The sequence below is a fragment of the Schistocerca gregaria genome, chromosome 5 (assembly GCF_023897955.1).
Source record: "Schistocerca gregaria isolate iqSchGreg1 chromosome 5, iqSchGreg1.2, whole genome shotgun sequence".
In the NCBI taxonomy this organism is placed as follows: Eukaryota; Metazoa; Arthropoda; class Insecta; order Orthoptera; family Acrididae; genus Schistocerca; species Schistocerca gregaria.
In genome coordinates this window covers 241,891,719-241,917,758 of record NC_064924.1, presented here as the reverse complement: position 1 = coordinate 241,917,758, position 26,040 = coordinate 241,891,719, and the positions used below count along the sequence as shown (strand labels likewise).

The following is a 26,040-nucleotide window of genomic DNA, read 5'->3' as shown; positions in this document are numbered from 1 at the left end:
GCATTGGTCATAATATTTTTTCTCAAAAGTGTATTTGGTACTGTCTGCATGTATGGTAGTTCATGACCAACTAAATTACAATAATGGCATCTCACTGGCTGTGAATAGTATTCTTCTCTTAATTCCCTTTAAACCAGGACAAATCTACAGGTTCCTATGGTGAGCAATGGAACAGAATAGTTGGACACAAAGTAGATGGACCACTTTACCTCTTATACTTAGTGTTTTATTTCTATTTTTGTGGACAGCCACTTCCTTCTCCATCTTGAGCAGGAACCACATTGCACCTGCATATGGATAGACACTCATCCAGAAATGCACAAGTAACTTCAGGCATGCCTCAGGAAAGTGTGTTGAGACCACTGCTGTTCAAATATTATATTAACAGTAGCCTTACACTTTTTGCAGTTATCTACAATAAAGCACTACCAGCAAAGTTTTTGCACAAAAAACCTTAGTAACTTCTGACTGCAGTCTCAGTGATTCACAATTTGCCTCTCTCAACTTGTACAAATACTTTTGTTTAACAATTTATGGGGATATAGAAATGATCAAAGTGACTCAATTTTAGGTAAAGCAAGTGGGAAACTTTGGTTTATTGGTAGAACACCGGGAAAATGTAGTTAGTCAGCAAAAGAGATTGTTTACGAAACACTTGGGTCACCGTCCTACAATTCTGCTGAAGTGTGCGGTACCTATATCAAAAAGTACTAACGGAGGATATTGAGCACATACACAGAAGAGCAGCATGAACCATCACAGATTTCTTTGCCCATGGATGAGCATCACGGAAATGCTGAAAAATCTTTACTGGTGGGTATATGAAGGTAGAGGTAAGCTCAACTTCAAAAGCCTACAAAACTGCAACAATAAATATTATGTAATGAACATGGGGATATACTGTACTACAGTTTCTGCAGGAACAGCAGTTAAGGGGTTAGACTAGCTCCTGGAAGAACAGCAATTATGAGATTAGACAAATTACACAACACACAGTGTCATTTCATTTCAGCAGTCATTCCTCCTGTGCTCTGTGTAAGGAATAGGAAGTATCCTCTGCCACACACTTCACTGTGGTTAACAGAATACAGACGTAAATGTAAAGTGATGCCCATTAAAATAGCTTGACTTTTCAATCAGGTTACCTGGGTGGAAACACCAAAGAACTTCAGATCCATTCAGCTCGCTGGGAAGGATAACATTACAACACTTTGTCCACAGTTTTTCCAGTGAGCACATTGCCTTCTTGAAGCTCGATCTTGAAAGAATTTTCAAAGCACTCGTCTGTGGCTGCTATAGCCTTAACTCAAAGCATTTTCCAGTCACAGATCTCTTTAGACGTTGGGAGCTTCCAGTTTATATGTATGAGGTACATTCAAAAAAATTCCAAAACTTTCATAATTTCACACCAATGGTGCGATGGAAAGAAATGCAGCTGGGATCCCTGCACAAGCATTACAGGAGCAACACGTCTGTATTAAATTTTCTGTGAAACACAACAAAACCTTTACAATCACTCACTCACACACAAATGATGGAGAAAGCCTACAGTGATGAGTGTTTAAGCCAAACTCAATGTTACAAATGGTTCACATAGTTTAAAAATGACCAGACGGAAGTTAATGGTGACCCTCGCTCAGGACGCCCTTCGAGATCTACTGATGACACTCATGTCAGGAACGTCAATGAAATTATGCATGCCAATCAAAAACTGACTGACAGAGATTGCAGAAGAATGTCTTACTTCAGTTGGATCAATGTCATGAAATCTTGACAAAGCATCTTGGAATGTGTCATGTTGTCACCAAGTTTGTCCCACTGCTGATGAGCCAAGTCGAGAAAGACCTTCACATTGCAATCTGTGAAGAGCTTTTGGATTGTGTACATGAGAAAGAAATGTTCCTTAAGAGAACTTAACTGGTGATGAGATGTGGGTCTACAGTTCTGATGTTGAGACTAAGGTTTAATTTTCACAATGGGTCGGAAAGGGTCATCAAGACCAAAAAAAAATTTTCAGGTCAGGTCAAATGTCAAAGCCATTCATCCCAGTTGGCACAAGACTATTGCACAAAAAATGAAATCACTCTGCTGCCTCATAGTCTGTACTCTCTAGACCTGTCTCCTTTGGGCTTTTTTTATTTCCAAAGTTAAAAAACCCAAGGACAAATATCTGCAACACTATATAGGATGAAAGAAAATTCGCAGAGCGCTCAGTAAGAGGCATACCAAGACCGCTTCTGGAAGTGGAAATGGTACTGGGAGTAATGTACCAATTGTGGGAGGGGGTATTTTGAAGGAGACCATCCACAACAAGTAAAAGGTATGCATAGAAAAATTTTTGTGGATGAAGTTCCGGAACTTTCCGAACAAACCTGGTACACTGCAATATTTGCTTCTGTATGACTCCCATTTCTAGTTTACAGTTAGCAAATCCCCCTTTTGAAATATGATCCAATCCCTATACTGACAAGCAGTTATACCACTAACATAAGGGGTAATATGAGCCCTACTTAAGCTAGTAGATGACCCGGGGAGGGCAAAAGTCACACGATGTCCACAAATGCAGCAGAAAATAAAATAATGTTTTAAATAGCTAGCCAGAAAAATGGCTGTACCAACTAAACAACTTTTTGGTGTCACAAAAGTTTACTTTACCATATGTTTATCATTGTTCTTAGATGGTGAACCAAAAAGATCAAATTCCAGTTCACTTTTAATACCATACATAGTTTCTGACAAGTTGTGTTCACATTTTAATGAAGTAAGAGACAAGGTTTATTTTCCCACTTGAAACATAATATACAGGAAATATATTCCAGAACCAGAGAGGGGGAGTTGGTGGGGGTAGGAAGTGATAGCTTTATTGTCAAAGCACTGCAATGCTTGAAAAATGTAGCTGTGTGTGTGTGTGTGTGTGTGTGTTTACTTTGTTAGCTCTGAGGAAGGTCATTACCTGAAAGTTTGCCTGTTCAGTCTTGTTTACACATGTATTTACCACTTAATGCAAAAACTATGTGGTGAGTGTTATTATTCTCGCCCGTTCGCATTCCACCCAGAACTTTCCAGTACTGTATGACTCATTTCTTCTCCTAGTTACTGGAAAACTTTGTAGTGTTAACGTATGACATCATTCCCAATGATGTAAGCTTGTGTGCTACCACATCAGTATTCTTCTGTGTACTCTGAATTTTCATGTCTTCTATTAGATACAGCTATATAGTCAAATACTCATTTTTTATCTCCTAAAAATATGAAGTAATGTGCAGATATTGAAAATGCAAGATTTGCTTAAACCTTTTGAAGGCTCCTCACCAGTCAATTGTTCTGTCAGTTCACAATAGTGTGGTGGTTTACAAAATGACTGGCACTGCTGTGCCCTTAACACAGCATGCCATGATAGAAAGGTCAAACACCAAATTTTATCAAAAAAACTGAGCCACTTTTCCTGTCTAACTTTTTGAATTGGGATAAAACAGTGAATCTATGCATCTTCAGGTTATTAAATGATTGTTTTGGTACATTATTTTGAATACAGTAATACATTAAAGGGGTCTGTGCTCCTGGAGCTGAGGAGCAAGTCTCAATGATAGTGATTATTATTATTATTATTATTATTATGTACAATGTAGTGAAAAACAAGGTTATCACCGCATTTAGTGAGATTCAGCCTTTTGTCCTGTAAAATAAAGAAAGTAAAAAATACGAGGTACTTCATTCAGCACCATGTTAATCTGCCTGAATTATATCTTTTACATACATCAAAGTTACCACTAAAAATAAGAAGGGTAAACATTAATAGCTAAACATTTTATTCTTGCACAGAATAACAGATTAATGTATTTGATCAAAGTTAACAGTAAAACTTGTAAATCCAAGTAACATCAATAGCATTTTGTAGTTCTTTAAAGGTTTTTACAAAGTGATTCTTATATCTTTTCTCAGCATTAACGTATTATTAAGTCCAGAAAATACACAACAGTATTTTAATACATATTATACAAAACAGGAAGACAGTGGAAAAACATCCACAAAACTATATAAACAGCACAGCACTGAAATGCATCATGTGTAATGAACTAATAATGATAAACTTCTTTTTACATAACATGAACAGATATATTAAACAAGTCTTTGCAATATACTCATTTGATCAAGTCTGTGATTTTAAGCCTACAGGAAATTCTCAGACTATAAGTATCTCTCTCCATTCCAAAACAGGCATTTCCTTTTCAAAAACCCAATTACAACAGTATAAAAGAATTGCGCTTCAAAACAACAGACTGTATATCCCTACAAGCGAGCCACTGATTTATTTCACGGGCTAGAAGTCCTACCAAAATCAAGCTGATAAATCATGGAATTTGAACTGTAATTAAAGCCTTTATCGTTTCAGTATCTCTTACTTGCCTCAGTATATACTTGCAATATTTTAAGGTTTCCAGAATGAGTACAATATTTAAACTTCGTGATGAGTTTTTTATGGCATGATCATGTCAGTTCTCATTGTCCACAGTAATTCTGACAGCACAAATACTTTTAATGGCAACACGTTACAAGTATCAAAGGATGCAAAACAAAATGCACAAATTATTAAATTTTCCATGGCTTTCTGCAAAGGCCATCAGAGCTTTCATGACTCTAGGATATTATAAACTCAGTGCCTTCTTTATAATAATGCAGGGCTCTCTTAAAGTACATACTGAATAGATACTACATGCCAGTGCCGTACTTGAAAATGAATGCACTTTTTCCATTAACCTCATTATACACCTGGAATATGATCTCTGATGACTTCTGATAGAATTTGAAATTTTCTGTCCTCTGGAGAATTTTACCTGAAAGACTGAATATTATCTAATCTATAAATATTTTACTTTTGTTATACTGCTCTGCGTAGGTCCTACCCTTAAATGCTTGCCAATATCTCAACAATCTATTATATATTAAGATCAGAATATAATTGTTTTATAACATTCATGAAGTAATTTTAGCTGGACATTTGGCAAATGAATGTTTACATGAAATAGTACCACAAGAGGATTTTAGTAACAGCCACAATTCTGCATAAGTTCTACAAGTATTTCTTCCTAAATGACTAAATGAACATGATGTACCATTACATAAGGTGTAGCTTAATAAAACAGAATTATTCAGACAAAATGAGAGTGAAACCTATCTTTTACAGATGTATTTCAACACATATACTAGTTATTTCAAAGCAATTTCCTACAAAGTAACACACACCTGACCTATCAGAATTGATCCTAGACTACAAATATTTGTCCTTAATGGCAAGAATGACAAATTTTCCAGTGGAATGTAGAACTACTATTTGAACAAATGTACAAAATATTCTTTGAATTATGTAGATGACATGTGATCAGAAACATCCATTAAATTTGAAGGGTGTGCTTTAATATCAATGACAACCTTAATGACTATTGTACTGTATTACATACCAGTTGAAACAAGTATGTTCTCAAGCACAAATTCATTACATTAAATGGAACATTTATTCTGAAAATGACACTCAAAAATAAAAGGCCAGTCTAACTTACAAGCAGATGAAATGGATGATACATAAACAAACAATAATAATAAATAGAAGATATAAGCTTTCCCTCCAATTTTCCATGTTTCTCGCAGGTTTTTGTTGTTGGAAAATACATTCTTTTGTTTACTATAGCTACTTCATTTTTCAGAAATCTCTTACATCCATTACACTATCAAACATTGCTAACAGACAATTTTCTCTTTCCAGCAGTATCATCTCAAACCAAAGACAGGTGTCTTATCAAGCACAAGAACAACAAAAGACAAGAAACAAAAATTTGAAAATGCAACCACTCACTTGTAGTCAACCAATAAGTGATGGGGAGGGGGACAGTAAGTCAGAGATAAGCTGTGTTTCATTGTGCACTCAGCACCTCACATACATCACCACTTAAGACAGCCAAATACATCCGCCAACAGCAGCCACAACAGTGTCATCGCCGACACTATCTGGGGGCACTTTTTGTAGTTGTGTGTGAAAAGGTACGTCCACAAGATGCCTTTTTTTCTGTTCAAGTTTGTGCAAGAGTTTACATTTCCAATAGCACAACTATGCCTGTGCTTTTGTGCATGTGTAATTTCCTCAAAGTGAAGGCTGTGCATGAAAGTGCATTGCTTTCCAGGTTTGGTGGGAATCTCTTACACTGCTCAGCAAATGACAGGCAACTACAGTCCATGTGGGTTTCATTGTGTAGTGTGTTGAGGTAATGTTGAAAGCACGGGGAAATTTATAAAATATTATAGACAAAGATGAGTCATATGGAATGCTGCTTCTAAGGACTGTTTCTATATAAATTTGAGATGTGATGCCGTGAGTGTCAGGTATTAGATAAAAAGTCTCCAATCATATTACTGTACAGTAAGAGACAAGTCTCAAAGTAGGAAAACAGAGAAGCAGCACCTTACAAATTTATGAAAAATGCGTATGAAATCTGTGGACAAATATTCATGTAATGGCGACTTAATAGCACAGTAGGGGAGCATGACATCTGAACAAAGGAGAAGATGGAATAAGTGGCTTTGCTCAACCAATTACTAGGAACTGAAAAGCAAGAACACTGGTAATACAAAATTGGGAAAAACAACTACCCTCTAGTCTATTCTTGGGTCTATGGCATTACTGAAATTGTCAGTCAATCTTTGTATAATAATTTTTAATTGAAGTTGTGAGAACAAATTTTTATAAAATTAAATATAAGTGACTCACTGAAAGACAACCTTCACAGAATGACTAATAACCTCCCCTAAGCATTTCTCAGTTTCAGGAATAATCACAGAAATGTTTTTTTTTTATGTGAAATTAATAGCTCAAACTGGTCTGTAGGTCTCTATTTTCCAGCCAACGAAATGTTATTGTCAGCCTTACTCTTACAGTTACCAAGCAGAAAATCTTAAATCTTGCTGCGACCTCATGAAATTTGCAAACTAAATGTTGCCATCACTTTGTATTTCTTATACATCTGACATTTAGATACTGTTTTACACGCAGTTACCCTGTGTGCACTTCCTTCTGTCACCTTTCATCACAAACACAGCACAAATTGTCAAGCAAAGAAATGAATGTATAGGAAACATGCAGACACAAAGATACGCATGTGTACAACACGTGTTCTTTCCACTAATTTTTGTACTTGCACTTTTGTTTGCATGCCTCACCAACTGCACACCAGGAAAGAGGCATTCTGTGGACATACCTTCAAAAAAAGTGCTTACACTAGAAAAAAAGCAATAGTTTCAAAGCTAGTGACATCTGTATGTTGTTACACATCTGTTTGTGCATTACAACACTATGCATAAGGGGATCAGTTGCCATTCCTCATTATTGTTTCTTGTTTGCACTCTGGAATTACCAGATTGTAGGACAGTAAATTTCCTAATATGGCAAAAGTTGATCTTAATGTAGTAGATCTTAGCAGAGGACAACAGTACATAACACAACAACACATGCTTCATCTTTAAGCATAAGCAACACATACTTGAGAGCGTTAATTGTAAGACACAATACAGAAGTTCTGAAATAGCAGTCACTTAACAATCACTGCAATAATAATCCAAATAACACCCTTCCTACAGTTCTTAAATATGACTGCAATGGGAATATCTTGCGACTACTGCTGAAGTCCCTCAGCACACTGAGAAAAAACTCTTTCAGCAGATAAGCTAAGACACTAGTGTACACAGTGTGTAACCGGCGTAAGTGCAGATATTTTTATTTGTGGTATCTTAATATGTACATACAGCAGTGTGTTGGTTGTTTTTCTCTTTATCAAACAGTCTTCCCACAAACAAGTAACATGATTTACTACCTGATGTTTTTTTGCACAGTTGTAACTGCACCACTAAGTTGACCACACCTATCAATGTAGACTAACCATTTTGTGTCCCACTTCAACACCTAACATGCTGCCCAAGGAAAACGAGTATTAATGGCTTGCTCTTGCCACACGTAGTTGGAGGTACTAACCAACCTAAAAACATATATCTTATCATAGCTAGAATTATTAGTCTGCAAATGACATACATACTGATGTGATATTGTTCAGTACACTGACTTCACTAACCAACAGAAATATCTGCACTTATACCCTTTACACCCTGTATCAGCCAACTCAAAATGTAATCTGCACGATCTCCTCTTTTATCAAACTCATTAACTGCTTTTTGGGTTTATGGAGCCACTCTGTGGAGTTCTAATGCGGTACATGTGAACTAGGGAAAGTTGTCTTAGCACAACCCATATCTTGGTATACCAAACCAGAAAACTAACTGCAGTGGTGTTCAAATGTGGTCTTTTGCAATGAGCAGGCATGCTCAGCTTCAATCAAGTAATGTTTTGGTTTACCTCTCAAACTATTCTGTACCTATTGAACTGTAACACAAAGGAGAGAGAATTCCAGTAATTAAAATACATTTTTTTTGCTTTTCCTCCTCCAATTCTAATTCCCACAAAATATAAATACAGCACAAAGAATGACAAACTGTGTAAAATTCATACAAAAACAAAGCCACTGACAATATTATAAAGAAAGTCAAATGTTACCTGTGTGATGAAACACGTGAGTTTATTATACCCATCCTGAGTCAAGACATAAAATGAATATAATATATAAGAACAGATATGCAGAAAACATTCTAATGCACCTGTCAGATTATGAAATATAGTCTGTTTGAGGGTGGCAACCTAATGCCTTAAGCATGTCTGTTTCTTGACCTACAAGTAAAATTTGAAGCACATGATGGACCATCCTGCTACATTTTTGTATGACTGACAAATGAACATGTACTTGATAAAACTGCGAGACCCACAAAAGGAACCAAATTTATAAATTTATCTCAGTATTTTGAGCACACCTTTACAATGGGAAAAATATAAAAACACTTCATTCAAAAAATAACGCATTTCTATTGAAACTGTTCCCTCATAAAACCAACTGATAAAGCATGAAGTGCACAACATGATCCATTGCCAATTTAATTTCATTTGAGCATATTTTAAGATCTGAGTTTGGACAGACAAGTCTCTTCGTTGTATCAACAGAAAGCGAATTATGAATCTGAAGGCGATTCAAGCATCTCCATCAGGAACGTATCAATTGGAACATCTCCAATAAGGCGAAAGAAAAACAAATGCTCCAAACACTTAAGGCCTATGGAACGTAAAGAAGGCAGACGAAGCAGAAGTTTCGCAAATCGTCCTGGTTCGTCAGGGTGTGTTGTTCTAGTATATTCTTCCAAAGCTGCATATACTTTTTCACGAAGAAGTTCCACCTCCTGGGCAGATTTCAAACCCCTCACCTCTGCAACAATATACAGAATTTATGAAGTGTTTCAGGAATAAAACATGAGTGCATAAAATATGATTATAACTGAATAAACTACAACACTTCTACAACAAAATGAACACATTATGAAGGGAAAAATTTTTTTAAAATGAAAACAACACATTTAAATCTATTCTCATTATGGCAAGAAGCATGGCTATGTCCAAACCAAAATTTTTTGATATAGGAAATATGATATCTTTGTTGGAGATAACAGCTGGTTAACAGTAGATTGGAGCAGGAGACAAGGGGCAGGGATTCATCTACATCCGTACTCCGCAAGCCACCTGACGGTGTGTGCCGGAGGGTACTTGTGGGCTCTAATCTCTCTGATTTTATCCTCATGGTCTCTTCGTGAGGTATATGTAGGAGGGAGCAATACACTGCTTGACTCTTCGGTGAAGTTATGTTCTCGAAACTTCAACAAAAGCCCGTACCGAGCTACTGAGCGTCTCTCCTGCAGAGTCTTCCACTGGAGTTTATCTATCATCTCCGTAATGCTTTCGCGATTACTAAATGATCCTGTAACAAAGCACGCTGCTCTCTGTTGGATCTTCTCTATCTCTTCTATCAACACTATCTGGTACGGATCCCACACTGTTGAGCAGTATTCAAGCAGTGGGCGAACAAGCATACTGTAAGCTACTTCCTTTGTTTTCAGATTGCATTTCCTTAGGATTCTTCCAATGAATCTCAGTCTGGCATCTGCTTTACTGACGATCAACTTTATATGATCATTCCATTTTAAATCACTCCTAATGCGTACTCCCAGATAATTTATGGAATTAACTGCTTCCAGTTGCTGACCTGTTATTTTGTAGCTAAATGATAAGGGATCTTTCTTTCTATGTATTCGCAGCACATTAAACTTGTCTACATTGAGACTCAATTGCCATTCCCTGCACCATGCGTCAATTCCCTGCAGATCCTCCTGCATTTCAGTACAATTTTCCATTGTTACAACCTCTCGATACACCACAGCATCATCCGCAAAAAGCCTCAGTGAACTTCCGATGTTATCCACAAGGTCATTTATGTATATTGTGAATAGCAACGGTCCTATGACACTCCCCTGCGGCACACCTGAAATCACTCTTACTTCGAAAGACTTCTCTCCATTGAGAATGACATGCTGCGTTCTGTTATCTAGGAACTCTTCAATCCAATCACACAATTGGTCTGGTAGTCCATATGCTCTTACTTTGTTCATTAAACGACTGTGGGGAACTGTATTGAACGCCTTGCGGAAGTCAAGAAACACGGCATCTACCTGGGAACCCTCTGAGTCTCGTGGAAGAATAGCATGAGCTGGGTTTTACACGATCATCTTTTTGGAGACCCATGCTGATTCCTACAGAGTAGATTTCTAGTCTCCAGAAAAGTCATTATACTTGAACATAATATGTGTTCCAAAATTCTACAACTGTTCAATGTTAGAGATATAATTCTATAGTTCTGCACATCTGTTCGAAGTCCCTTCTTGAAAACGGGGATGACCTGTGCCCTTGGATGACCTGTGCCCTTTTCCAATCCTTTGGAATGCTATGCTCTTCTAGAGACCTAGGGTACACCGATGCAAGAAGGGGGGCAAGTTCCTTCATGTACTTTGTGTAAAATCGAACTGGTATCCCATCAGGTCCAGCGGCCTTTCCTCTTTTGAGCGATTTTAATTGATTCTCTATCCTTCTGTCGTCTATTTCAATATCTACCATTTTGTCATCTGTACGACAATCTAGAGAAGGAACTATAGTGCAGTCTTCCTCTGTGAAACAGCTTTGGAAAAAGACATTTAGTATTTTGGCCTGACATCCTCTGTTTCAGTACCAGTTTGGTCACAGAGTGTCTGGACATTTTGTTTTGATCCATCTACCGCTTTGACGTAAGACCAAAATTTATTAGGATTTTCTGCCGAGTCAGTACATAGAACTTTACTTTCGAATTAATTGAACGCCTCTCGCATAGCCCTTATCACACTACATTTCGTTTCACGTATTTTTGTTTGTCTGCAAGGCTTTGGCTATGTTTATGTTTGCTGTGAAGTTCCCTTTGCTTCCGCAGCAGTTTCCTAACTCGGTTGTTGTACCACGGTGCGAGAGAGAGAGAGAGAGAGAGAGAGAGAGAGAGAGAGAGATATTTCGGGTTTAACATTGCAGAAGCTCAGATTAGGCACAATATGTGTGAAGTGATTTACGGAAATCGAGGAGAACTTATATCTGAAATGGCCAGATGGGGATTGCAAACTCCATCCTTCCAAATACTAGTTTAGTGTAGAAGCCTTTGTGTCACCTCCCTTCGCGCGCGCGTGTGTGTGTGTGTGTGTGTGTGTGTGTGTGTGTGTGTGTGTGTGTGTGTAAACAGAGGAAAATCTGAGAATGTGGAAGGGATGGTCGACGCATGCAGGGGAGGATAAAACAGACACAGAGGAAATGCAGAACAAGCAGTTTAAGTGATTACTACTACTACTACTACTACTACCACCACCACCACCACCACCACATTAAGCACGCGCAAGACATTTTTTCGGATGCACATTTATTTGTAACAATATATTCCAGTTCTGTGATTGGTGCAACATTGTAACAGATAAAACCCAAGCATGTGAATTACGAAGAACACAACCACCATTTTCGTAACATTTTTCTCCTTCCTACATTAGGTATACAGATATATTTACAGATATTGTCTTTCCTCTATCCTTAAAACCTCTAACATGTTCTCCCTCCCCTCTTTTTCTTCTCTAGTCTTGATAAAATGGACTTCCAGCATAATGCCAAAGACAACTTTCTCATATTCAAGCCCCAGTTCACAGCAATTATTATATTCCTGTAAATATGACCAGTCAAGCAGTAATGCCTCCTTTTCTTTCTCCTTAAATAAAGTGTGTTAAATGAAAAATTTGTGTTTGGGAGTATTCTGCAAAAATGTTTCTCCAATCCACTGCAGTAGTAACTGTGTGTCAGCAGAGGCCAATACTGCAGTCACTTACAAAATGGCCAACATCAATGTTCATACAGCTCTGCAATAAAATTCTTGGTAATAGAAGGTGAAAAGCTCGTTCACATTCATGAAAGACTGGTTTGTGGCTGTAACAAAGCTGAAGAACAAACATCATTGGCTGACAAAAAACAGAGCAGCAGGCTGGTGACTGCAGCGACTCCACACAACATTCAGTGAGTCTATAGAATCATTCGCCATGACTGCCTGCACATGATTTGTGTTCCATTAACCCCCCCCCCCCCCCCCCCTCAACAAAGGTTTGTGCAACTTGGGTACCAATGCAAGACCACACACCAGTCATCATACCACTGAAGAGATTGTGAAAATTGGATGGGAAGCCTTGCCTCATCCCCCATACAGCCCTGACCAGGCACTATCAGACGCACATCTGTTTGAGCTGCTAAATGCTCATCAAGGGATTCACTGCAACAACGTCTGTGTGAAGTGGCTTCAGAAGCAGGATAATGCACTTCTACAACATTGGAATAAATTGCCTTGTTAAAAGATGGAGCTAAACTGAGAAAATGGATGATGTTTGAAAAGTCATAAATTAATCATAAACATTGTGGTTTTGAACCTGTATAGTTGCATTTGGGGAATAGAAGGAGGAGGAGGCAGCATTTCTTTTTGACTTACTCTGATAATCCCAGTGTATCAAGACACTCACTAATACACAAATGACAATGAAAGTTGAGAATTTAGAACACATTACTTGTTGTTGTTGTTGTTGTTGTTGTGGTCTTCAGTCCTGAGACTGGTTTGATGCAGCTCTCCATGCTACTCCATCCTGTGCAAGCTTCTTCATCTCCCAATACATACTGCAACCTACATCCTTCTGAATCTGCTTAGTGTATTCATCTCTTGGTCTCCCTCTACGATTTTTACCCTCCATGCTTCCCTCCAATACTAAATCGGTGATCTCTTGATGCCTCAGAACATTTCCTACTACCCGATTTCTTCTAGTCAAGTTGTGCCACTAACTCCTCTTCTCCCCAATCCTTTTCAGTACCTCCTCATTAGTTATGTGATCTGCCCATCTAATCTTCAACATTCTTCTGTAGCACATTTCGAAAGCTTCTATTCTCTCCTTGTCCAAACTATTTATCGTCCATGTTTCACTTCCATACATGGCTACACTCCATAGAAATACTGTCAGAAACGACTTCCTAACACTTGAATCTATACTCGATGTTAACAAATTTCTCTTCTTCAGAAACGCTTTCCTTGCCATTGCCAGTCTATATTTGATATCCTCTCCACTTCGACCATCATCAGTTATTTTGCTCACCAAATAGCAAACCTCCCTTACTACTTTAAGAGTCTCATTTCCTAATCTAATTCCCTCAGCATCACCTGATTTAATTCAACTACATTCCATTATCCTCGTTTTGCTTTTGTTGAAGTTCATCTTATATCCTCCTTTCAATTACTTAAGGATTTAAACATGGATAAATATCTAGGTTCCAGTTGTTCTTAGTGATATTAGAAACACTGAAAAGCGTGTACTTTCACAAAAGTGCAACTTGTGGTCTACTTTATATAATGGTTGGTTTATAGAATAAGCAATTTAAAATAATGAAGATAGAGAAGGTGGAATGGTTGCAACGCGGCTACCAATTTTGCCACTGGCTACATTTTAAAATTTTGGGCAACTACTTGACCTTCAATCTGTTTATGGCTAATTTTGCAAATGCAATAAAAAACAGAGTGCTCAAATTCGATTACAATGTTCTTCTTCTAAATGAATGTGCATTTACACACCATGCATTCCAACTCTCCACCTTCACTTCTGCCATTTCTCCAACAATAGAGCAAGTGCTCTGTCTCTATTGGAAACAGCTATACAGAATCAAAAATTGTGACACGGAGAATTACAATACTGGACAAAGGATAACAATGAAATACCAAACATATAACAGGCAAACAGTAAGAGACAGATAACAAAATAAGGTAAGGCAAATACTGCAAAAGGAGGTCAAAAAGCCAGTTTAGTGAACTGAAGAAGACACCACTACTTGCGGCAGCAACCTCTTTAAAAGAGTTTGGCAAAGAACATAGCATGTAGGTCGTCTTGCTCAAAAGGAAAATCAGCTGCCTTGTTCATGTAGAATTCCATCTGTGCGTATTACTACTTGCTTCTGTATCTCATGGCATACTACCCACGAGTCTCAATTAAAATTTCCAGACGGAGATGTGACAGAGCTGTACAAAATCAAATAAAAATTGCAGGAAAATTATACAAGGGACGTCAAGGGTGTGAGAGTGGTTTATTGGAGGAATAGAGCATGAAACTGCTTGGAAGTCTGCTACAAATTTTCAAAATAATCAGAAGCAAGATGCCCCATCTCCTTCATCACCCAGGTGTCAATACATTTCAAGGGTGTAAGGAGGTTTATTGGAGGAATGGAGCACGAAACTGACTTTTTTTAAAAATCATATACCGAGACGAGATCATCTCTCACTGACACCCTTTTCACATATCCACTATATCCTTCTAAAACCACACGAATATATCACATTATCACTGTATATCAAAGTTCTTACTCCTGCAATCGTTCCTCTACTAAAACCTGCCTCAAGCATCCACACACCACTACTTCCTTCAATCTTATCCTTGGTAAATTCTACATCATCAGAGATAGAGCAACACTTGAAACCACTCGTGATGTTTCCCATGCAATTTGACTCAAGAGATCTGAACATTTGCTATACCACATATGCAATTTGTATCGTCCTTGAACACAGGGTACAGAAACTGCTCTCCAATATATGCTTGCATCATCCATGGCCTTTATTAATACCGGAACAGATGGGCTGTGTCTCTTAGACCCAGGCAAATTCTGATTTCAAAATATTTGTGAGAGTATGTGGTTTATGAGTAAGCCATTCACTGTAGCTTTCACTTAATGTTCCCACAGGTCTCTACCTGTTTCATCATTCCTCTTTGTTAGCCATTTGTTTGTTGACACGGTAAGAAATGTACTCTGGGTCTCAGACCCAGTTTGTTTACATTAGCTTCTTCTACTTATCCACTTTTCTTGTTACTCTATCTGCCTGAAAATGGCTAGGCAGCACGCACTGAATGGGGAGAAAACTGAAGAACTGTTATTCGAATGTGATAATGACGATTCGGACGTAAATCACAATTTAGTTCCTGAAAGTGATCATGACACATGAAAGTGATATGAGCGATGAACAGCTGGACAGTGAAGATGGCACCATTATTCCTGTCAGAAATGTGAGTACACTTACACATCAATCAATCAAGATTCTCTATCAACTAATGTGGTTGGTTCCAGTCCCTTCCCTGGAATCATCACCCTGCGATTTGTTGAGAGACAGACAAAGTAAATGGCTGAAAAATGTTCCCGATGAAAATGTCCATACTAAATCTCGCAATATAATTACACATTTACCTGGTGGCAGTATAGAAGCCAGATATGCTAACACCATTGCCAAGGCCTGGAAACAGTGCATTAACGACAATTCACTCGATTTGGTAATAGAAAGCACAAATACTTACATGGATCACATAAAATCTCTTTTTAAAGGTTGACCCAAATACTGAAAAAAAGATGAGTTCACGGTATTTTTTGAGAATTTTGTACATTTCTGTCATTCTTCACAGAGGCAAAATGAATGTGGAAGAATTTTGGGACACTTGTGGCACAGGGACAGGAATCTTCCTTTCCCACAGGTCATGGTAAAGGTTCCATTTTCTTTTGAGATGTGTTAGGTCAGACAATAGTTGCACAAGACAGAAACACAGAAAGTGCGATAATTTGGCCCCTGTACGTGGTGTTATGGAGGGATTCACAAAAAATTGCACAAGTCATTAAACAAGAAGTGACTACCTTGCAGTCAATGAATTATTGTTAACTTTTTGGGGACATTGTCCTTTCAGAATGCTCATTCCTTCAAAATCTGGAAAGTATGGGATCAAAATATTTATCACAACAGATGTAAAAGGACAATATGTACAGAATTTAGAAGTATATGTGGGACAACAACCTTCAGGTTTGTTCCCAGTGAGTAACACAGCTGATGATGTGCTCAGACTTTTAGAGCCAGTGAAGAGAACAAGAAGGAATATTGCCCTTGATAACTGGTTTATAAGCTACACTCTTTCTAGAAAACTTTTGACATTTTGTAATCTTACACTTGTTGAAACACTGCACAAAAATAAAAGAGAAATCCTTTAGAATTCTTGCTTCCATGAAAAGAGAAATCCGTTCATCCAAATTTGGATTTAATGACAATTTCACATTGGTGTCACACGTGCTGAAGAAAAATAAACGTGTAATTTTAGCATCATTAATGCAAACAAACAATAAAATCAGTGAAGAAACACATAATGTGAGTGGATGTAGTTGATGCCATGTGTTCAGAATATAATGAAGAAAGGCAAACAAGACAATGGCCATAGTGCATGTCTTATGCCATTGTGAACATTGCTAGTATAAATGCATTTGTAGTATACAGTGCAAACACAAGACTGGATACATCAAGAGGGCTATTTCTCAAGCAACTGGGTTTGGAACGGATAAAAGCACACATGGGACAGAGCTAACCAAAAGACACTCTTAGGGAACATTTGCCAACTGGCAGCGTGGGTATCTGGGATTACCCAGGAGAAGGTTGTACCAGAAAGCAAACGAGGTGGTTGTTATAAATGCAAAGACAATACAACAAAATATTTTTGTAAAAGTCGTGTAAAGTGGCTCCGTCTGTCACATTCGGTTATGTTATGTGAAGCTATGCAGAAAATACAGACCAATAAACATGTATATCAAAAGAAGTGACAACCATTTTTTGTTAGCTTGTACTATGTACTGAAATAGGTAAACAGTTCTTTTGGGACTGCTGCTGAAAATTTAAGTCTTGCTTATTCCAGAAGCCCTTCCCGCCTGTCCATTGTAAGGGTTAATCCACCTATGTTTCCAGTTTACTTCTTAACTGTATTATGCGTTGCACTCATTTTTCTTCCTCTTTACCCCACATTAACTCTCAATCCACCCCTTTTATCACCTCTAAACTGAAGTTAAAACAGTGCTAATTAATGTACTATGTTTGATCTACTATCCTTTTTTCTGACACTTTCTCTCTCCTCTTTTGCATAATATGTACATCTGTCTTAACCTAGGATCTCAGCACCTTGCCTTCTTTTTCCAATCCATCCAAACCACTCCCTCTTTGCTCCCTGAAAACGAATACAGAAGCTCCAAATGCTAGGATTAGTGCTTTCTGTTTTAAGTATTTCAATCAGTAGTACTAGGAACTTCACTGAAGGTAATTACTGGACAGCCACTCTACTCGTCTTGCAATTTTAAGTCTTCTCAACTAAATTTTCCTTTGCTAGAATTAACACTAATCTTATACGTTTTTACACTGCTAAATAAAAAGAATGGTAGCTGCTTCAATAACTTTTGATTTTCAGTACACGAGAAAAATGTTAAGAAATTGGTCGATTGTCTTGTGACATGCCTTCACCCAGAATTTTATGTTAAAAAGAAACTACTGCATATAGCAACTAACCTATCTTATGATACATGCTACTCCCCCCCCCCCCCCACCCCCCCACCCACACACACAACGGGAGAGATGGGAAAGAAGTTTTTTTTTTTTTGTTTTTTTTTTTTTGGGGGGGGTGGGGAGGCAAGGAAGAAAGATGTTTATAGAGACTATTATCACAGCTCCCAAATAATGCTTACCTGGATTGAAAAGAATTACAGATCTCAAGCAGCCAAGTTCTGTTTTATCCATTTTCATTTCTCTCATCTTTGCCACCAATTCTGTCAAAACACGGTCAAATATTGTGCCCACTCCCGCTTGATGGGCAGAATTTCGATGCACTGTGAGTCCAGTGGCAAGTACTATACCATCTTTAACATCTACAGATCGATGTGAGAATGCTGCAATTAGCAGCTCATTCCAACCTGTAACAAAATAATTTCAAACTAAAAACAATGAATACATTTGTTAATCTGGCCAAAAATGTATACATGTCTTAATATAAAATAAATCAACATGAAGATGGAAATGTATGACAATTTTTCATTCTTACATTTATTTTGCCCTCTAATAATTATGTTCTTCTCCCTCATATATATACGGACTCCAATTTGTCTCATTCACATTATCTTTTCTGTTAAATATTCCAGTAGAACAGGTAATTTTCAAGTATCTCATCTTATTTAATGATCCACTTGATCTTTGTTACCACATGCAAATAAGAAATCCTCACAGCAGTCTTCAATTATTTTATCTTTTTCAGCCCACAGTTAAATGACTTGGATGTCCAATTAGTAAAACCAAAACATGACACTGAACTCTAGTTTGGTGTTACTTTATATGAATTTATGACTAATTAGGACCAACACATGCTGAAGCATACAAAATGGCAAAATCATAAGCAATTATTATGGGCTGAGGAAATAACAGCTCTAACTCCGGCTTTCACTTATTGCACTTTCTTTTTTTAAATCACAAAAAAATAACACAGCATGTAGAAATACAAGTGTATAAACAATGACACGATTAAATGAAAGTACGTACGATGACAAACAATTTAAACACAATAGAAAGAAATATATTTTTCAGCAGAAATTTAGTTCTTAGTAATGCAACGGAAAATCCCAGCTGGAATGCAGTTGACGGTACGAGGGAAGTCAACCACTCACTAAGATTAGGAGTTTTACACCCAATGGCTTTACCGGAACTAAAAATGGAGCACTTGTTTCAACAAAAAAGAACATAGAAGTTTCCATGGTGTAGTTTCTGAGGGAGATCTCTAAGAATAGAGAGTTTTCTCATTATAAATGAGAGAGGAAATAGCTGAGGAAGTTTAAAGTAGTACTGTTGGATGCTGCTTATAGAAGCGTCTAAAATCGACAAGCATTGTTAAGTACCCTAAGTGATCATACACTTGTGACATATTATGTAAAAAAGGCTTTGACGAAGATACTAGTTGCATTTTATTGCTAACGATTGCAAATAAATTACTAGTTGTAAATTTTATAAATGATAATTGACCATTTGCAAAATGTCCAAATATTTTAGTATGTTAATTTTAAGTCTATGAACCAGCTTATAAGCAGCAATTTATAAAATAAAATTAAGTTTCCTTCTACTAAAAATGTATGTGTTTAGTCTTTCTTGGAATAAGAAATAATAATAATAAAAAGCAATTATCAGACACGTAAACTATTAACTCATATGAGGGTAGGTGTAATTACACCTATCAAACAGTGTTTGTCAAGATGATGATCTCTAGGTGAAAAATGGTAAAGAAAATTATCTGTGTGAGAAAAAAATCAAACATAAACCTGATTCTGAGATAAACCTTATTCTGAGATAAACCTTATTCTGAGAAATACATAAATGGTAACACAAAAGCATGATTATATGTGATATGTTAAAACTTGGGTCAGGATCGGGAAAACAAATTTTTAGCTTATATGTACTCTGTGCAACATATATTCTGCACAGAGTAATTATCAACCAAAACAAAGCTCAATGAAATACAGTTAACTCATGGAAATGCTTCCCATATTATGATCTACTTATAACCTGTTTTAGTCCATAGGCCTTTCAATAACTGTACTGTAACTAAAAAATTTTAATATCAGTTTTCTCTGCAAAAATGAACACTGATTCACTTCCAATCATTCTGTTGCAGTATTTCTTATTAAATGCAACCGGTATTATGGAAACTATCCACCTGTATTCATAAACAAAGAGCAATATGTTTCATAAAGCATACGTGAAAACTGAAATAAAAATTTCAACTATATAATCATATAGCACTCTTAATGATGCATCGGGGGGGGGGGGGGGGGGGGGGGCCAGTCACTAGAAGATTTGATACCACTCTAACTACATACTTTTGGTTCCCCCACCGAGACCCCCCCCCCCCACCCCATTTGCACTGATGGTAAAACATATTAATAACTGTTGCAAACTATGTAAAGCTTATTTACCAACTCATGCATGGACTGAAATCCTTTCATTATAAATTTATTACAAATATATTTACAGATTCAGTTGGACAAGAAAGAAAAATGATGCTTTTGTAAATTCATTGTAATTCACATGGTAAGCAATTCTTGAACTTTATAATTCAATATGGTCTATATCCTCAACTCTCATGCTTTTTATTTGTCTCTATCAATACAGAAGAAACAGTAAAAACTAAGCTGTTGGTAAGAATGAAACATATGTCCATCTCCCATTCCAAAGTTTCTCCAACCTTTAGCTAATATCTGAGTGTCCACCAATAACATAAATAAAGAGAAGCCTAGCAAAAGAATATTTATGCCATATTGTAAATACCTCATTTCTGGAGTATTTATTTTCCAATGATGTGCTGGCATTATACAGATTAGGTCACTGTTCGTCAACCTGACGGCAGTCAGAAACTTAATAGGGGTTACATAAACTACTGTATCTAACTTCATGACAGCATGGGAATATTTTACTTGCTACACACATCTATGGAAGGAAACATTATCTTATTGATAAGAGAATTAATGAGGATTGTTATCTATAATAAGGAAAACACTGCCATGAAAATGGCTGCTAAGCTTACAATAGCATATATCCAATGAAAATGACAGAAATTGTGGTGACTGAGTTGTTATTGGCAAGGTCTGATTAACTCATTGAGGACTTTAGACACCCAATGAGAAGAAACACTTGTATTGTCCACATGAAAATCGTAATATGGCGGAACAACTGCGCTTATATTAACAATCAATGTAACAAGGGAAGCTCACAATCCGAACGTACTCGTTCCAACTGTGAAGGTTCTGTAATTGTGCAGTCATACTTTTATGTAGATAAGCACCTATTACATTCCTCCAAACTTATTTTGCTGCATGAAGCCAATCTATTGTTATCATAACAATTATAAAAGGGGTACTTTGAAGGAGGGAATCCTAACACTGACCAAATTGAGGATATTATGTGCCTTTAATTCTGATAGGTAACAATAATACAATTTTTAAATGAATCTACTGACATAAAGAGCAACAGGAAACAAAAGTTAAAATTTACATTTTCATGTAGATTGAGAAAGTAAGTTGTGTGTGTGTGTTTAAAATTAAAATTCTGTCTTCATAAAAGTGGCCTTATGAAACATCAGTCTACAGTGAATCAATGTACTGTAAAAATTTGAATCTCTAAACATGAAGATATCACTATCAACTTAATGTAGTGGTGGAATTCTGATTCACAGATTCATAACATGTTAATATCACTGAATCTTCTCCTTCTTTGCTTGAAGCAAGTGTGTAAACTGAAATGCTTGCAATATTGTTCTAATTCCTACTAACAATGCTGTCTCAGAATCTACAGTGCAGCACTACGAGGAAGATGTATTTTAATGAAAATGCTGTTTATCAAGCTAACTCTCCCCCATCCTCATTCAGCCTTTAGGAATAGTGCCATGCTGTCGCATTATGAGAAATTAGCATTATAATGTAACTTGAAAGCTGTTATGTTTTGGTACTATTAAATGTAATTGTAAAGTTTCAATGATCACCTTCAAAAATAAAGTTATGTAATTAATTTTTTGTTTGTTTTTAGGTACATGTTTGTAGGCATGGTAAAAATTAAAATCTTTGTGCCACAGAACCACAGCAATCCACTAAGAAATTGGAGATAGGCTACTACATCTTGCTTTGGCTCAGTACTGTGGCATGGGGATTTCAATGTGTATAATGGCTGCAGACATTTACCTGGAAAACAAACTTTATTATAATAATTAAAACTTGATGACTATCCCTTGCATATGACCAGATTTCACAACTTGAAGACGTGTCAAGAATTTTATTTAAATAATTTGAATTCATTAACAACTTTTAAAATGTGCTACAAATACTGCAGGTGAAGTGTATTGAACACTTTTAGTAATATCACTGTAATTCACAAAAAATGGAAGCTAGTGTGACTTTTGGCAGTGTTAATTTTTCCTCTGTTATAACCAGCCAACAAACACACTAACATCAGTAGAAATATGACCACAAACAATATGATCTTTACTCTCTAACAGGGTTAATTATTTTTAGGGTTTATTACCTAAACAACTAACATCAATCTTCTTTTTATTTTCTATCCACACTGAACTTAGGAGTAGTAATGGAGTAAACCTCAGTAACTGGTTTGTGTGTAGCGTCACTTAATCATTCAGCTTCAGACCATCAAAATTCTTGAAATGTTAAGGTAGGACAGCTTGTGAGAACTAAAAACAGTGTCAAAAACCTTTACATACGAACAGTGCCATATTAAACATGAATGTGCTTAAAATGAATGAATAACCATAACAACTGTAAGAGATGGGCATGTTTAGATAATTGTGAACTTCGGAACACAATCAAAATAATGCTTCATATTTACTAATCACATGAAGATTTTGACAAATCTCTTTGATACACACATTACACTAAAAAATCAATGGTAATAGCCCCCCCCCCCCCCAACCATTTCCAAAGGACGCTTTACATATCTTGTGTCTTGTCCCTCTTTTCAGTTACCGAAACAGATGGACATAAAGATTCTAACTTATTTGTGTGTCCTAGGAACTCTACTGGATATATCTGTGGAAGCAAAAATCATCACAGTCACCCATTTGCAATGACTAAATGTGCTGCTATATAAATGGAGCTCTCACCTGCTCTGAGGAGGAGAACCTGGTCCTCCAGAGGTAGGGATGTGAAGTGCGGGATGTGTTTAGCCCACTCCACCAGCTGAAACAGTTGCTTGTTGGTAGCTTGGCAGATATTGGCAGCCTGGCAAATGTTATTCATTGTACTCTGCAACATTATGTTACAGTTATGTGCTTGAGAATATTCATATGGTATCTACTCCCAGAGTATATGCTGTTTATGTTACACAACACCTATGCAACTTACAGAAATCAAGATCTCAGTAGTCAGCAAAACTAAATAATGCAGTAAGATTAAATCAAATAGATACATAAGATAACAAGACTATACTCAAAAGCAGTGAAAATTGCACTGTGCTAGGAACATCCTAAATGCTCATTAAAAAAATATTTATCCCACAGACAGGATTTCTTTTTCCTTTTATTCTATTCTTCCATAAGAGTTAAAAGAATGAAATTCCACTTCTGAAAGACAAATGATGTTTACACTGCCATATTCATCACACAGCACTTACAGATTGTCACTACAGGTGAGCACTGCCCATTATTTACACTCAAATTTAATCATAAACCATATGTATACACTGTGTCTAACATATATCATGCCACAGCCATTATTACTGTATTTGCATAAATCAGATGTGAATACCAAAACTTAATGTTTAAAAAAATACTATATATAGGATGGTATAGCAACATTATTAATTATTGGCAACTATCTGAAAAATAAAGAAAAATAATGTTTATAAAAATAAAATGAAGCAACTTCCCAACCAAGCAAGAAAATTACCTCATATTCCACTTGGTTTTCTGCTTTGCACTCCACTCGTTTTTCAGCTTCAAGAATACGTTCAACAGGCATGTCTGTATGCAGGCTGCTTGTTGATTCAACTTCATTCTGATCACGTTCCTTTGTTCGCTGCCTTTCCTCCTAACCAAATTAGGCATTATTAATATTGGAGTGCAATGTAGACAATTTAGCTATCTACAAGAGCTTCACATTAACAACAATTTATTAAGAATTAAACATTTTCCCAACTATGCCGTCTTTAGATATCTGACGACTAAATGATAACCAAGGTAAAGGTATTGCAAAATTGTATCATATAAGAACTAGGCCTCAGAGATTCTGTGTGAAAAAAGTGAAAATACTGAACTAACTCAAGTACAACATGTTCATATGAGAAACAATAACTCACTCTGACTGCAGTTTGAGATACATACACCGAATATTTTTTAAAAATCAGAAAATAGCAAAAACGTATGTTCAGGGTGTGCACATGGAGAAGGAAAAAAATTCCCGGATCTTCCGGTTAAAAATACACTTTTCCTGGGTGAAAATACAATTTTTCTGTGTTAAGTGACAATATACTTTCCCTTGGAACCATAAACCTTTATCAATTTGTTGATTAGGAAACGAAACGTGGGGAGGGGAGGGGGGGGGGGGGGGAAGAGAGGGAGAGAGAGAGAGAGAGAGAGAGAGAGAGAGAGAGAGAGAGAGAGAGAGAGGAGTCAGAGAGTGTTTTGGAAAGATCTTTGATGTGCAGCAACATGTATGCTGCATATTTTCGTATTACTTATGTATATAGTCGAATTCCACTAAACAAAGAACACTACTTTTCGAAGTATTGAAATCGAGATTACGGTGTGCTTTTGAAAGCCAATCATAACTCATATCACATGATCTCGCCAGACGATGATAGCAGATTTTTGCCATGTTCACATGGGACTTCAAAAGCAGGTTTCGTAAAGCGATTTCCCAATACTGCATTGGGTGGTCATGGAAATACTTAAAAATCGATTTTGGCATTCCGCTTCTGGTTGCCAGATTTCCAATTCTGCAACCAATTTTTGCTCCCTTGTAAACGCAGCCGGTATTTCAATGTGCTTGGGCTGTCAGGTTTCATCTTGTTTTTAAAATTTCCGGCTAATACTTTTTTAAAGCCGTTTCCGAAATTCGGTTTTCGTCTTTCGGAAGATGTGTCGCAAATAAACGTAGTGATTCAGACCACAGGATACGTGATGCAATCAGCCTATAGCAACATCACTGTTAGGTAGCACAAACACACAAATAGGAAAAGTTAATGGTTTGAATTAATCTACACAGTGTTGCTACAAGAAAAGCTAAGCTTTCACCTACAACATTTGACTTTTATGCATGCGTTACACTTCAATAAATCACACAAATGTGCCAGTAAAATTTTAAACAATGACATAAATGTCTGGTCTTCTGATCTTGAAATTCTTCTAAGTGGCTGGCCCTCAAAGTGTTTAGCTTTAGATGAAACTCAAACCTGCTGTCATTTAAGAAATTCAAAGCAAGTTCGGCCACATAACATAATTCACGTTCTGTAAAATGAAATGTAATTTGAAAGTAACACTTTTCAAACCACCAATCTCAATATTTTCCCGTGACTTGTCAGAATTCTTTTCAGCAGCTGTCAGAGAGTGCTAGAAATCGGTGTTACTGTGCATGTGTAGCTACGATGATGAAGGTAGCCCGTATGTTCATACATATAAAGCATTAAGAGATCTTACATTACATCATAAACGATACAGCTCATCAGAGGGTACTCTAAGAGCATCGGAATTTCGTAAACCATACTAGAATGCATGATTTGGCTTAAAGGGCACATTCGTATTTCCAGATTTACAAAGAAGTAGGCTCCAACCTGATATTAAACCTTCGAGTGTAGTTTTCGGGATGCAAATTTTATTGGAGTATCAGTACTGTTATTATCTCATGCTGCAAGGCAATTAATGCCTGATTGCCAAAAACCTGGAAACAAAATGAAATCACAAAACTGAAACTAATAACATATTTTAGCTTTTCGTGATTATGTGAGTGCATTTTAATCCACTTTATGGCCCCCGGCCACAGAAAGAGGTTTTGTTTTCATTTGGCTTGAGAGTTGTAAATGAAGAGGAAACAGCGAAATCACCAAACGTAAACACGGTTCACACGGAGACTACTACCCACCCCACTACAACTCGGACTGCTCTGCA

General features: G+C 36.9%; 1 protein-coding gene across 7 annotated transcripts in view; it reads right to left on the bottom strand.

Annotated features, from left to right (window-relative positions):
• Nucleotides 1-3,792: 3,792 nt before the first annotated feature.
• Nucleotides 3,793-26,040, bottom strand: part of LOC126272034 (retinoic acid receptor RXR) — a 139,526-nt gene continuing 117,278 nt past the window's right edge. For 4 of the 7 annotated variants that reach the window (XM_049974544.1, XM_049974539.1, XM_049974540.1 and 1 more), the window contains 4 exons: nt 23,825-23,965; nt 23,041-23,182; nt 18,083-18,307; nt 3,793-9,350 (listed from right to left, as the gene is read on the bottom strand). In XM_049974544.1, coding sequence (XP_049830501.1) covers nt 9,100-9,350; nt 18,083-18,307; nt 23,041-23,182; nt 23,825-23,965 — 759 coding nt within the window. In that variant the 3' untranslated portion in view covers nt 3,793-9,099. The remainder of the gene's footprint in view (nt 9,351-18,082; nt 18,308-23,040; nt 23,183-23,824; nt 23,966-26,040) is intronic. The other 3 variants (XM_049974546.1, XM_049974542.1, XM_049974543.1) reach the window with 1 other exon arrangement.